Raw genomic sequence first — 15,868 nt, 5'->3', positions numbered from 1 at the left:
CTGTTCGTGCTCATTAAGTACGAGGAGCGGAGCCTTGGACTCCCAGGTCGCTGGGTTGTGACGCTAAATATGGAGGCGGGGTCAGAGCGGGGAAATGGCAGCCCCCTCAGCCGTGTTTCGCAGCTGGGTGAAGAGCGGAGTAGGTTTTTCACCAGGGCAGGGCCACTTAGGTCGCTGGATTATGACTTTATACGTGGAGGCGTGGTCAGAGCGGGGAAATGGCGGCGCCCTCCACCGCCGCTGCCTGGAGCTGCTGGCTCTAGTGCAATTGCCCACTCACTCACTTGTCTATCACCACACAAATGCACGACCACAGTCAACCCGCAGCCCTGCTCCCTCGCTGTTTCCCAGCGGTGGCTCGCTGAGTTGCCCACCAGGTCCAACCCTGCGTCTGGATTCCGTGCACCTGAGTCCATCTCACCGAGTTTTCCTGTGCAACCCCGCTCTGCCAGCTGCTGGTTTCGCCCCTCTTACCGGTCAGGCTGAAGAATTTGTTGTTATCAGACTTCTGAAAAGTTCAATTTCCTGTGTTCTGGCTGTGTTTTTTGTTGCTATTATTTAGTTGTCTCTAAACTTGGTTGTGTGAGAAGCACGGCGTCTCCACCTATGCCTCCATCTTGGTGGAAGTCTCTCTCGCAAATACTTTTTAAACTTCGCCTTTTGAATTTTAACTTTACTTTTTAGATCAATTTAGCTCACTGAATGTCTTTTTGGTCTTCATGTCCTCAAATCGATCATCCTCTCCTTTTATGAATTTGGAGTTTGTTGTGACTTTACCTAGAAAAACGCCGTCTACCCCAAAAGTATATCTAGAAAGCCTAGGAGAGTCTCTCCTAGTCCTGTTTTTCTACACGTTGTTTCATCATGAATCAATGATGACTTTTCACAAAATATGTTTCAATTGACTTCAATATGTTTCCATACGTTCACAATTTAATCAACTGAGGTGATTATGCTTAGTTTCTGCCACCTGCCCCGCTTAGTCTGTTCAGGAGGTGAATTATATTGGCTTATATTTTCTCTTGGATGTTAAACCAATCTTGCTTTCCTGGGATAAATGCAACTTGGTCATGATATGGCATCGTTTGCATATATTGCTAGGCTATTTGTTTGTAAATACAGTGCTTAGGATAGTTTCATCTGTGTTTGTGAGACAAGCGAGTTTGTAAATCAATACTCTCAAGATTTCCTGCCTAATTTTGGCACCAAACTTATGCTTCATAAAATGCAACAGGGCAGTGTACCCTGTACCTCTAGTCACTGAAATGTTTGTGTAATGTCGGAATTACCTCTTATTTAATCATTGACAGAACTCATTTATGAATCTATTTGGGACTAGATTTTTGTGAAAATTACTGAATTGTTGATTCTGCTTATTTCATCTTTTTAGTTCAAGTCATGGTTTTACATCTTCTACTCTCAATTTTATTAAATTGTATTACTTTTATCTTTATAATAGTTTGATGATTGTCTTTTAGTCAAAAAATTTGTTTTGCGATAAATGATCAAATCCTTCAAATAGCCAAGTGATTAAGAAGTAGCATGGTGCTTGGATGCTATTACTCTCAGTTCCCCTGGTGTGTGTATATATATATATGCCACTCAAAGGGGAGAAATGGTGAACAAGTTGTGTTCAGAGACTGAGGTTACACACCTCCCTCCCTGTCTATCTATCTCTCTCTCATAAAATAATGCACCATGAAACCACTAATCCAAACTCTGAAGAAGCCACTGCATTCCTCCTGTTTGGTCTCGTGCATCACATGGAGATAATGCTACTTACCTCATTACAGCATTGTTTTGTGTACTGAACAAGATAGCATGTATAAAAGTACCTGTAAAACAGTATGTGGCTCAATCCTTGTGAATTTAGCCCCTTTAGTTCATATTTAATCCTCAGCTTTGACTGTGTTTTTGACCTGGAGTCCTGCTTCTTATTTTTTTAGATTTGTTGATCAGCTTTCCTCCCAATGTTCTATGCTTAGAAAAACTGATTTTGTTTAAAGTACACACCCAATCCCAGGATATGAATCAGGATTTCCCCAATCCAGTCATGGCCATCACATTCACCTTTTTTAGGTGATGGTTTTTCCAGCCTCCCTTGCATATAATATGGTCATGAGACTCAGTTCTTCCCAATGAGTTGAATGGGGAAAGTGTGGGTGTCTTCTGTGGAAGATTCTGTTTCTTGATAAAAGGACATATAATGAAATACTATTCAGTGACAAGAAAAAAGGAAATCCTGCCATTTGTGACATGGAATTAGATACCTGGGTGTCTTTCTTATAAATCGAGATGATATTTAGAGTCTTCTAATTCAGTCTTCTTATTTTGGCAAGAATGTCTCATAGATAGTATTGCATTAGTACATCAGGAAACACATATGTTACGGATATCTTTCTTTTTGTAGTGGGAGCAGATATTGGTATTCATTGTTTACACACAGGTATCCAACCTTTTGGTGTCTCTGGGCCACACTGGAAGAAGAGTTATCTTGGGCCACACATTAAATACATTGTGACACATAATCACAAAAAATGTCATAATGTTTTAAGTAAATTTACAATCTTGTGTTGAGCTGCATTCATAGCTATACTGGGCTACAAGGGCTTGGACACCCTGGAACTTAAGTCATTTGAAACTAGCAAAATGAAGAATTCTACCTATCTTTTATTTATTAGATGGAATTATTCCTTCATGAGAAATTATTCTTGTTTATTATTTGGTAACCAAATAATGTCAAACGCAGGATGATTATTTCATTATTTGCCTCTGGTTACCTAATTTCAAAATAATTATCCTGGCTAGTGTGGCTCAGTGGACTGAGTGCTGGCCTGTGAACCAAAGGGTCATTGGTTCAATTCCCAGTTGGGGCACATCCCTGGGTTTCGGGCCAGGTCCCCAGTAGAGGGCACATGAGAGGCAACTGCATGCTATTGTTTCTCTCCCTCTCTTTCTCTCACCCTTCCCTTCTATCTAAAAATAAATATAAAAAACAAAAAATTAATAACCAATTCATTTCCTAGGATATAATGATGGTGACAATGAGGTCTTTGTTTTTTTTGGAGCCACTTGGATCACTGTGGACTCAATATATGGTATCCAACCCAGTGTTCTTAACCCTGTGTTCACTAATCCTTTGATATTTTCCTGTTATTCTCCTTTCAGCCCATCTGACATTACTATTCCTTGAGCCAAAAGGAAACAACTCTCTGCTTGTGCTCCAGGTCACCCAGTTATGCCAGGAGTATGTTGGGGAAAGGGGGGAATCTCAAAACTTGGGAGTATTAAGTTTCTAGTCCAACACTACTTTTGTTTAATTGGAATTCTTATGAGAATTTTACTGTAACATCTGAAATTTTCCTACCTATATTGTCCTGTATGACTTTTATGGTGTCAAGACTCATATTTAAGTCTTTTATCCATTTTGAGTTTATTTTGGTGTATGGCATAAGTTGGTGGTCAAGTTTCATTTTTTTTGCATGTACCTCTCCAGTTCTCCCAACATCATTTGTGGCCCCTGCCCCTCTTTGTTGAATATTAACTGACCATAGAAACATGGCTTCATTTCTGGGTTCTCTATTCTGTTCCATTGATCTGTGTGTCTGTTCTTATGCTGGTACCAAACTGTTTTGATTACAGCAGCACTGTAATATAGTTTGATATCAGGTATTGTGAACCCTCTTACTTTGCTCTTTTTCCTCAAAATTGATGAGGCTATTTGGGCTCATTTATAGTTCCATATAAATTTTTTGAGATATTTGTTATACATCTGTGAAATATGTCATTGAAATTTTAATAAGAATTATATTGAATCTACCCATTTATTTATGTAGTATGGACATTTTGATGATGTTAATTCTTCCAATCCATAAACACAGGATATGCTTCCATTATTTGTGTCTTTCTTAATTTCTTTCTTCAGTGCTCTGTAGTTTACTGAGTACAAGTCTTTAACCTCCTGGGTTAGGTTTATTCCTAGGCAATTTATTTTTCATGTTGCTAAATGTGATATTTTTCCTAATTTCTGTTTCTGATATTTCAATATTGTTGTACAAAAATGCCTTTGATTTCTGAATATTGACTTTGTATCCTGCTGTTTTTCCAAATTCACTTATTATGTCAAGTAGCTTTTTTGGTGGAGTCTATAGGATTTTCTATGTGCACTGTCATGTCATCTGCAAACAATGACAGTTTTACTTCCTCCTTTCCAATTTGGATGACTTTTATATTTCATGCAGCAATATTTTCACTGATATGTCCCTTGGAGCAAGGAATAAAAATAAAAGAATAAGCAAATGGGACTATATCAAATTAAAAAGCTTTTGCAGGGGTAAAGAAAACATCAACAAAATGAAAAGGGAAACAACCATATGGAAAAATATATTTGTTGATGATACCTTAGACAATGGTTTGATCTCCAAAATATATAAAGAACTCACATGACTCCACACCAAGAAGATAAACAATCCAATTTAAAAAATGGGCAAAGGACCTGAACAGTCACTTCTCCGAGGAATACATACAGAGGGCCCAGAGACCTATGAAAAGATGCTCAGCCTCACTAGTCATCAGAGGGATAGACATTAAAACCACAGTGAGATATCACTTCACATGGGTCAGAATGGCCATCATTAACAAATCAATAAGCAACAAGTGTTGGCAAGGTTGTAGAAAAAAGGGAACATTTGTAAACTGTTTGTAGAAATGCAGACTGGTGCAGCCACTGTGGAAAACAGTATGGAATTTCCTCAAAACAGAAGAAAAATAGAACTGCCTTTTGACCCAGCAGTTCCAGTGCTGGGATTATACCCTAAGAATCCTGAAACACCAATTCAAAAGAACCTATGCAGCTCAGTGTTCATAGCAGCATTATTTACAATAGCCAAGTGCTGGAAACAGCCTAAGCACCGGTTAGTAAATGAGTGGATCAAAAAACAGTGATACAGCCCTGGCTGGTGTAGCTCAGTGGATTGAGTGCAGGCCTGGGAACCAGAGAATAGCAGTTCAATTCCCAGCCAGGGCACATGCCTGGGTTGCAGGCCAGTTCCCAGCAGGGAACTCATGAGAGGCAACCATACATTGATATTTCTTTCCCTTTCTCCTTCCTTTCCCCTGTAAAGATAAATAAATAAAATCAAAAGAAAGAAAACATTGATACATTTACACAATGGAATACTACGTGGCAGAAAGGAGTTCCTAACCGTCGCGATCCTAACCTTCACGACAGCATGAATGAATCTGGAGAGCATTACACTAAGTGAAATAAGCCAGGTAAGCCAGGCAGTGAAAGATAAATACCATATGATCTCACCCATAAGTGGAACCTAATCAGCAAAACAAAGAAGGGAGCAAAGTATAGCCAGAGACATTGAGATAAAGAACAAACTGATAGTGTCCAGAGGGTAAGGGGGAGGTTTATAATGGGGTACAGAAAGGGAAGGGTCAAGTAAAAGAACATGTATAAAAGACCCATGGACAAGGACAACTGAGAGGGGAGGATTAAATGTAGGAGAGAGGTGGAGAGCAGGGCAGGGTAGATTAATGCAGGAAAAAGTGCGACCACTATAATTGAACAATAATAAATAACATTTTTCAAAAAAGAATATAATTTTACTACTCCTAAGATAGCCAACTCTTCCACACCCAAAAATTCTATTCTAAATCTTCTCCCATTTTTCATTTTTCTTATTCCAATCCTCCCTCACAATCTCTACAGGGTGATCTAATTCAAGAGGAAAACATTAATCCCCATATAAGAAATTCACTGAATTATCCTTTCTTTCTTAAATTCACCCATATTTCCATTCCCTCCAGATAAGCTAATACTTTACCTTCTCCTCCCATTTGTGATTTTAACCCATCAAATCTGCCTATTTTTTTAAGTATGTAATAGATGCTATAAGCCAGTATAGATTTAAAATTGTATTGTCTGTTTTTGAACACTAAGTCCACTATTTACTAGCTGTGTGACCTTAGATAATTCACTCAGCCTCACTACACATCCATTTCTTATCTGTAAAACAGTGATTAGATTACTAGTCTTGCCCTGCCTGCTGTGGCTCAGTTGGTTGGAGTATCATCCTGTAGACTGAAAGGTCATGGGTACGATTTCTAGTCAGGGCACATACCCAATTTTCAGGTTCAATCCCTGGTCAGGGAGCATATGAGAAAGCAACCAATCAATGTTTCTCTCTCCTCTCTCCCTTCCTTTCTCTCTGAAAAAAAAAAAGTCTTCAGGTGAAAATTAAAAAAAAAATTTTAAAGAATTACCATTCTTCACAGAATGGTATGATCAGTGATAAAATGAGAGAATTCATAGAAAATAATTTAAATATAGTGTCCACATAGGAAATATCCAACAGAAATGGGTTATTACCAGTAGGTAGTTCAACTATGACATACTGATAAAGAATATGGAGAGTTTATTTATTTTTATTTTAATTTTTAAAATTTATTTATTTAATTGTTGTTTCAGTACAGTTTTCTGTCTTTTACTCCCACCCCAGCCCATCCCCCAGTGCTCCCCACATCTCTCTCATTTCCACCCCCCTTAGTTGTTGTCCATGTGTCCTTTATACCTGTTCCTGTGAATTCTTCCCCCTTCCCCCCTGAAATTCTCTTCCCTCTCCTCTCCAGTCACTGTCAGCCTGTTCTCTATTTCAGTGTTTTTGGTTATATTCTGCTTATTTAGTTGTTTTGTTGATTAGGTTCCAGTTAAAGGTGAGATCATATGGTATTTGTCTTTCACCACTTGGCTTATTTCATTCAGCATAATGCTTTCCAGTTCTATCCATGCCGTTGCAAAGGGTAGGAGCTCCTTCTTTCTTTCTGCTGCATAGGATTCCATTGTGTAAATGTACCATAGTTTTTGAATCCATTCATTTACTGATGGGCACCTAGGTTGCTTCCAACACTTGGCTGTTGTAAATTGTGCTGCTATGAACACTGGGGTGCATAGTTTCTTTTGGGTTGGTGTTTCAGGGTTCTTAGAATATAACCCTACCAGTGGAATTTCTGGGTCAAAAGGCAGATCCACTTTTAGCTTTCTGAGGAAATTCCATACCGTTTTCCATAATGGTTGTACCAGTCTGCAATCCCACCAACAGTGAACTAGGGTCTCCTTTTCTCCACAACCATGGAGAGTTTATTTTAAAAATCTGTGCCCTCTATCATTTTGGTGATGGTTGTACAAAGAGTACTATATGTGTAGGTGAGATAAATAAAATGAATAATTGTTTTATTTTGTAATTTCATCATCCTCTATTATCGTTGAAAAGCAGTATTTCTGGTTTGGCAGAAATGTATACAATTGGCCTGATACATATGTATGACAGTATTGTCATACCAGATAATAAACCATCAAGGACTACTAGTACAGTCTCGAAATGATTCAGAACCCAATTTGAATGGGTTTCCAGTGGCCAATGATGGACCATCTTAACATCAATCAGTATCATAAGAGAATTGTTTAAAACACATCAAATATATATAAATCAAATAATTCATAATTTTTCTCTTGAAATATCCTTATTTTTCATCTGTAAAGGATTATAGGCAACCAAATCATTATTTTGAAAACTCTCAAATAAAGAGAAATAATTAAGGACTTTCTTTACAATTGGTACCTCAAAGTATTGTGAATAGGTATGCACTTTCTTTTTATGTGACGGCAAATAATTAAGCCATTATCTAAGGCAAAAAAAAAAAAAGAAGGGATTTCAGAGGGAATAGCTTGGAAAAAGCATAGAGCTAGTAAAAGAGTGGCAGCCTCAGAATGAAACCATCTGGGATCCCAGCATGTTAGACATAGGACATCTTTGTACCCTTAAAATCTGGGGAACAAAAGTCTTAAGTTATCAATCAGTTACTAATTTTTATAATATTTTGACTTGTTGTTGGATTTATTTACTATCCAACTCTATAACTTCATCTTGTACCAGCAAATTATATTTTGCCGGGATCTTTTTTCTATTTCAGTCTGACCTAAATTAAGATAATTTACAAACTAGATCTTGTAGGCTTTGGCTCAAATGTTATAATCTCTTTCTAAGAGTGAGATTCTATTGACTAGGGTCTTACATGTTTTGTGCATGTCACAGGTCTCCGTCTGTTTATCAGCTATAGGCTGATACCCATAGTCCCATGGCATTGCTACTAACTGAGGAAAGTTCCAACATGACAGTGATTCTTTGTTAAAGCAAACCCGTGGCCACCAGTGAGTGAGATTCCAGGCCCCCGAAGTGAAGCAGAAAAGCCTGTGGACCTACTGTACTCTGGGAAGGTGTTGGTGATGGGGGGCAGGTATACCCAGATTACAGTTTGTCAGATGAATAAAGCGATCAGAGTCTAGTTCTTATGCGCATGATGCACCACACAGTATAGCAGGCCAGCAATTGTCGACACCTGCACAAATGCTGTAGTTGGGATAGCTTCACTGGGACAAGGTTATTCCATAGAACCACAGTGCTTAACATGAAACAATATTATAGCCTTATCCTTATACTGTTGACACCATCAGCAAAACTTAAAGGCTTATGGGTGCACATGGAAAACGGGAAAATCAAAAGGCCTCCAGGGTTTCAAATTAATGAATGATCTAAAGGTACATTTCCTAGATTCACCTACATCTTTGTGTATGTCATGAGTGCCTCCCTTGTCAGTAATTTCTTCCTTTTCTTGCTGGGTTTCTAGGTAGTTAACCCACAACATGCCTCCGTTTGTTCAATAGGAATTTTTATGTTTTCTTGCATCTTTCAGTAGAATTGTAAATCAGATGTGCCTGTCTAGATTTGATCATTAAAGTGGTCAAATTGCTCTCCCAAATCGTGTGAACAAAATAACTACAAATTTTCATTTTAAAAATCATACTTTTGGACTTAGCCCATGACTGAGAACTAAGGAGACCAATCGTACGGATGGCAGCGAGGGGTCAATCCATGCCAGGCGCTGGGTCGGCAGTGGAGGAGTCGGAAGTGGTTGGGGTTTGGGGGAGGAGATCCGCTCACACACAAGAGGAGAGGCTTGAGCCGCCATATCTGCTGCCGCCGCAGCAGCTGCGAATGCAGTGTCTGTACATAGCTGCCTGCGCGCTACCGCTAAGGTTCGTGTTGCTACCTCTTGGCCCTGCGCTCTTGTTGCTTTCCCCAGTCTGCATAGCCCGCTCTTTCTGTCCTGCTGAGCCCGCTCCCTCCCCGCCATCCATCAGGTCCTTAGATGATGGATACGGGTAGCAGCAGCAGCGACTCGGCGCCCGACTGCTGGGACCAGGTGGACATGGAAACCCTGGGTTCGGCCCCCAGCGGGGACCCAGCCTCTTCGCCGCCGGTGACGGAGGCCCAATGTGAGCACATCAGCGCGGCCTTCAGCCGTCAGCTCAACGTCAACGCCAAACCCTTCGTGCCTAACGTACACGCCGCGGAGTTTGTACCCTCCTTCCTACGGGGCCAGACACAGCTGCAAACCTCCCCGGCCGACAACACCAGCATCGAGGAAACCTACACCGGCGCGGGCAACTCACAAGGTAAAAGGCTGGGACTGGGGGCACCTGTGGAACATTCCAAAGAGGAACAGATAGTGTTGCATGAAGGTTCCAATTCAAGCGTTACCATGGAAATTTCAGAACCTGTTGTAGAAAATGGAGAGGTGGAGATGGTTCTAGAGGAGTCATGGGAGAACAATAAAGAAATAAGTGAAGCCAAACCAGGGGGTAGTTCATTGGGAGATTCAGGGCCCCCAGAAGAAAGTGGCCAGGAAGTGATGGAGAAAGAGGAGATGAGAAAATCTAAATTTGTGGTCCTACCTTCAGGTGCTCCTAAAAAAGAGCATGTAAATGTGGTATTTATTGGGCACGTAGATGCTGGCAAGTCAACCATTGGAGGACAGATAATGTTTTTGACAGGAATGGTTGACAAAAGAACACTTGAGAAATATGAAAGAGAAGCTAAAGAAAAAAACAGAGAAACTTGGTATTTGTCCTGGGCCTTAGACACAAATCAGGAAGAACGAGACAAGGGTAAAACAGTAGAAGTGGGTCGTGCCTATTTTGAAACAGAAAAGAAACATTTCACAATTTTAGATGCCCCTGGCCACAAGAGTTTTGTCCCAAATATGATTGGTGGTGCCTCTCAAGCTGATTTGGCTGTACTGGTCATTTCTGCCAGGAAAGGAGAGTTTGAAACTGGCTTTGAAAAAGGTGGACAGACGCGAGAACATGCTATGTTGGCAAAAACAGCAGGGGTAAAACATTTAATAGTACTTATTAATAAGATGGATGATCCCACAGTAAATTGGAGTAGCGAGAGATATGAAGAATGTAAAGAAAAACTGGTACCCTTTTTGAAAAAAGTTGGCTTCAGCCCCAAAAAGGACATTCACTTTATGCCCTGCTCAGGGCTAACTGGGGCAAATATTAAAGAGCAATCAGATTTCTGCCCTTGGTACACTGGATTACCATTTATTCCATATTTGGATAACATGCCAAACTTCAACAGATCAATTGATGGACCAATTAGACTGCCAATTGTGGATAAGTACAAGGATATGGGCACTGTGGTCCTAGGAAAGCTGGAATCAGGATCCATTTTTAAAGGCCAGCAGCTTGTGATGATGCCAAACAAGCACAATGTGGAAGTTCTTGGAATCCTTTCTGATGATGCTGAAACTGATTATGTAGCTCCAGGTGAAAACCTTAAAATCAGACTGAAGGGAATTGAAGAAGAAGAGATTCTTCCAGGATTTATACTTTGTGACCCTAATAATCTTTGCCATTCTGGACGCACATTTGATGTTCAGATAGTGATTATTGAGCACAAGTCCATCATCTGCCCAGGTTATAATGCAGTGCTGCACATTCACACTTGTATTGAGGAAGTTGAGATAACAGCCTTAATCTCCTTGGTAGACAAAAAATCTGGAGAAAAAAGTAAGACACGGCCCCGCTTCGTGAAACAAGATCAAGTATGCATTGCGCGTTTAAGGACAGCAGGAACTATCTGCCTTGAGACATTCAAAGATTTTCCTCAGATGGGTCGTTTTACTTTAAGAGATGAGGGTAAGACCATTGCAATTGGAAAAGTTCTGAAACTGGTCCCAGAGAAGGACTGAGCAGTTTTCTTGATATTCCTGCACAATACTGTGAGAATTGACTGTAAAAGTTCACTACTATCTCTTATTTACTGGTCATTCACAGACTTTTTTCCATATTTTGCAAAGAAAAATTTCACAGCAAAAATTCATGTTTTGTCAGCTTTCTCATGTTGAGATCTCTGTTGTTTTACTGATGAACTTACCCACAGGTTTCCTCTTCCTGTACCATTCTGCTTCTTTGGACAGAATCAGTAATAGCTTTGTAAGTGATGTGGATGTAATTGTGTATAACAATGAAAAATTAATATATTTTTTAATTTTTCATTTTCTCTTAGGATATTTAGACAACCCTGTTCACGCAGACCAGTCAGAGTGTGTCAGTGTGTGTGTATATGTTAAAAAGACAAGTAACATGTGAATAAAATATTCCATTTGAAAGTCTTACTAGTATGTGAAATGCTTTTGAATTATTTCTGAATGTGTGTCCAATATTTTATAGTTAGCTTTTTTACTTTCTGAAGTAATTGAATACATTTTATTGGGCTTTTAAAAACTGTTCTCCACTCGCTATTTTAGATCAGGCATTTACAAACAATGCACAGGTTCATATTAAAGGAAAAAAATTAATTTTGGAAAAAATTGATCTTAGGGCTTTTCCCAGTGAACTTTGTTTTCTATGTCTAAGTCCAGTCAACAAAAGAGCTCTTCTGCTTTCTTACCTATGATCTGAAAAAAGAAGGGCTGATGCCATTTGTCAGGTGCCCTGATGTTGAACGTGGCCAAATTACCAATTTACCTGGAGATTCAGACCATATGTTGACTAAACTCTTATCTGCATTCCTTCATCTTAACATGCCCCTTTGTTTCGTTCAACATGAGACTTGGGATGTGCAACACAGTACAATAAAGGGGCATGACTACTGAGAAGAAAAATGCTTTAATAGGGCTGCAAGTCATTTAGTAAGGGTCCTGAGCTGGGAAATGAAGGGACCATTCCAGCTTTCTTCAGTACTTGGAGTTAGTAGGAAAGGTGGAAGGTCATTCTGACAACCAGATTATAAACCACTTTTGGGGTCAGAGATATTAGACTTGATCTCTGAACAGCAGATTGAGAAAAATACCAGCTATGGATCCTGGGTGGCTACTATTACTGCCAGGAGAGTGGCCTTATAACCTGCATAACTATAAACAGCTGCAAGAATGTTTAGTCTTGGTAAGTGTGTAATGGCCCCATGGAAAAACTTGCCTAATGATGGGCAGAGCCAATTCCTCACACTCCTGGGCTGGTTGAACAGGGGTGGAGACTTGCCGGAACACCCTGGGCCCATGTTGAGGAAAAGGTGGTGTCCCCTTCATGGTCCCCTTATGCACCCATGTAATTCCAGGATGTGTAACCTGTCAGAGATAACCACTGGTCTTGTCAGAGCGCCAGCAGCATGGTTCTATAAATGATCCAACAAACATATACAGGGCACTTTCCCTAACATGGGAAAGTAGAGTTTTTATTTGGTTGTATGTCAGCTAACCTAATCCACAGGGATGTGCCTTGCTGTCTTGGACCTAGTCCTTTAATAATTAGAATGTTAGTAGCAAGAGTTTCATCTTTATTTTAGAGTTCCTACTCTTGCCTCTGTGCTCTGAACTTGGAACAAAATACAGGCTAATCCAGTGTTTGCTAAAAGTTTTGCCCTGCCAGTTACTTATTAGATGTGTTTCTGATGCATCAATCTTATTTTTTGCAATTTTAGTAATTTACCAATGGGATTATGGATATCTTTCACTAATAAGACAAAACCACAAGGCAGGACAGAACTCTTCTCTCCATTTAATTTGGATAATTTCCCACCAACGTCTGCCTCTGAAATGTCTTTCCCGTTAGCCAGTTGTACAGCAATTTCTTCACCAGGTGCTCTAGATTGTGTTTTTAAAAAAATCTGTCAGAGAGCAGGACATAAATCTTTGTAAATAGATTTTGGAAACCAGTTCTTTTCAATAAGAAACAGATCATCCAGGTGGTTGGAGACACTACACTTTGGCTCTGTTGGAAAGTAGATATAAACTCAAGGTAACATTTTTTTCTAACTTTCTGAGAACCTTCCTTTACAGTTCTTAATGTCTGGTGGTGGTCTCTAAATACTGCAAATTGGGGCCATTCACAAACACAGTGCTGGTTTCTGAAGGACATTCGAAGTAGTGTCCCTTTAGAGCTCCCTATCGCTTCCAATTCAGACCAACTTAATTGAACTGTCCTTAGATCTTCAACTCAAATTCCTGGCAACCATAATAATGTAGGGACTCCTCAAGTCTGACTGCTTGCTGTAAATACATTCTGGACTTAATACTTTAGGCTTTCTCAGTGCAGTAATTGTTTAACTATTGGCTCTTGGCAACTTTTCTCCCAAGTTTCTTTCATTTTTCTGGTCATTGTGGGACAAACCTAAGGAGAATTAGGGAAAGGTGCCCACTTATTCTGTACTTTAGCAAAGACACAAGAAGGAAAGGGGAAAGTTTGGGCTGGGTAGAAGCTAGCAAACATCCACATTGTGGTGATGATCTTCCTCTGGTACCCAGGACACATTGCCAGTGCTTTTAATATTTACTATGGTCACTGTTTCTGTCTTCAAAAGACAAATCCTTTCTCAAAGTAGACCTTCCTTTCACAATATCATAATTCTGGTTTACTAAAATGCAAGAACTTGCTCTTTTAAAAGTTTACTTATGAACATTTTGTAATACAAATACTCAATTCATTTCAGTTAAAATGAACTGTTTAGCAACAGGGAGATGATTAGTTAACACTTGATGGCCATTAAAAAATAAACTATTCAACCACAACAGAAGTTCCACCAAAGCCTGAGCATTTGATTATGTTCATTGATCCAGTACCAATTTTTATGTTCCTTGTGGTTCTTTCTATAGTCTCTGTTAAGACTATTGGCATATTTCCATTTGTCCTAGTTTTCAGTTACAGTATCTACTCATGATTGGACCCTGGGGGGAAGAAAAATTTGATCCAAAGTTTCTCACCAGGGACACCACTAATTCCACAGAGTGGGGAATGTGACTTGCCTTAGAATTTGAGAATTGTGCACGTGAGCTCTTGGGCGTGTGTTAATGTCTACTGGATCACCAAAATCCAGGGAAAGGGAAAAGAAAAAATTAACTTATTGTATGAGCATGCCATGTATGAGAAAACAAGAAAAAAAAAAAAAAGAAAGCTTTGCCTACATAAAAGGGCACAGCTTGATACCAGATTGTGTTAGAGGAAATTTGTCTAAATTCTAGGAGGATTCTCTTTTCTTTCACTTACCATTAAAAAACTATTATAGCTTTTTTTAAGTCAGTGGATGAAAGGTTCAGGCTCTCAGAGTCAGATATCAATCACAAGGGGTTTCGGCAGAGCCTCTTATTTTCTATTCAGCTTATATTAAGCAATCAGAATTTATGTACACAGATAATTTGCAGGCATTTCTCAGCTCCCTAATGAAGATTATTTTCTCTTTGATTGTTGAACTTCTTCAAAAGTCCAAATAGAGGACATTGCGAAGATAGTTTAGTTTCAGCGTGAGAGGAACAACAAAAAAAGATTTGTCCAAGTCTAGCTGCTATACACAACCATGCTACTGCATCTCTCACTTGATATGACAGGTATCCAATATATATCCAGTTATAACTCTTCTTTCACATTTGGGGCATTGAGTAAAAGGCTTCCTCTGGTCCCTAACAGAGACTTAGATTAATTCTCTCCTGAGATTGCTTTTATAGCACTACCACAGTCCATCAGTGACCTTTGGCCAGACCAATAAATTTACAAAGGAAGAAAATATTGTCACATGGCAAAGGACTAACAAAGACCCCAAATGTCTTCTACAGGTTTAGCTGTCAGTCCCTGAATTGAAGGTTAGTGTTTGATTTCTACCTTTCTATTTTTTTTGCACCCTGCTTTAATTGATGCTCATATGATATATATTATTTAGCTTTCTAAACTGCATTAGCTTCTTTTACCAATTGGATAGGGTATAAGTGATTAAGTGAAATAAAATGGATTAAACACTTTTAAACATCTAAAGGCTTAGCTCCTGAGTGATGGTAATGACAGAACACTCTGTTCACATTTCTGTTCTTCAATACATGCTAAACCAAAAAGAACTGGTCTAAAAGGGAACATGTGTTGCAAGCATATATTTCCCACATTTAAAAGGCAAAGACCTCCATCCAAGATGACTCTTTCCAGCTAAGCTATCATTTAGAATGGAAGGGCAGATAAGAGTGCTTCCCAGACAAGGTCAAGTTAAAGGAATTCATCATCACCAACCCTTATTATATGAAATGTTAGAGGGACCTATCTAAGAAAAAGATGGTCCAAACTATGAACAGTAAAATGACAACAAACACAAATATCAACAACCAAACCTAAAAAACAAAAACTAAGCAAACAACTAGAACAGGAACAGAATCAGAGAAATGGACACTACATGGAGGGTTTTCCGTGGGGAGGGGGAGAGGAAGAATGGGGGGGGAAGGTACAGGGAAGAAGAAGCATAATTAGTAGGCATAAAATGGGGAGAGGTTAAGAATGGTATAGGAAACAGAGAAGTCAAAGAACTTATATGTAAAACCCATGGACATGATCTGATAGGAAGAATGCTGGAGGGTTGGGGGTGCAGGGCCGAGGGAAAATAAAGGGGGAAAATTGGGAAAACTAATAGCATAATCAATAAAATATACCAAAAAAGGGAATAAAGAGAGTTTGAGGGACAGTAGATTTAACTAAGGAGGC

The 15,868-nt window shown here is 39.3% G+C and overlaps 1 protein-coding gene across 1 annotated transcript; it reads left to right on the top strand.

Annotated features, from left to right (window-relative positions):
- The first annotated feature begins 9,022 nt into the window (after positions 1–9,022).
- Positions 9,023–11,532, top strand: GSPT2 (G1 to S phase transition 2). Its single transcript, XM_037153769.2, has 2 exons — positions 9,023–9,103; positions 9,209–11,532. The coding sequence occupies exon 2, from the start codon at positions 9,217–9,219 to the stop codon at positions 11,104–11,106; it is 1,890 nt and encodes a 629-aa protein (XP_037009664.2). The 5' UTR covers positions 9,023–9,103; positions 9,209–9,216; the 3' UTR covers positions 11,107–11,532.
- Positions 11,533–15,868: the final 4,336 nt, after the last annotated feature.

Source organism: Artibeus jamaicensis, unplaced genomic scaffold, assembly GCF_021234435.1.
Source record: "Artibeus jamaicensis isolate MK-2021 breed Jamaican fruit bat unplaced genomic scaffold, CSHL_Jam_final contig_1769, whole genome shotgun sequence".
In the NCBI taxonomy this organism is placed as follows: Eukaryota; Metazoa; Chordata; class Mammalia; order Chiroptera; family Phyllostomidae; genus Artibeus; species Artibeus jamaicensis.
Note: the sequence above shows the minus strand (reverse complement) of the source record. Positions and strands in the feature narration are given on the sequence as shown.

Excerpts from the sequence above, each read along its gene's own strand:
- GSPT2 (XM_037153769.2), top strand. The coding sequence starts at position 9,217 with ATGATGGATACGGGTAGCAGCAGCAGCGACTCGGCGCCCGACTGCTGG.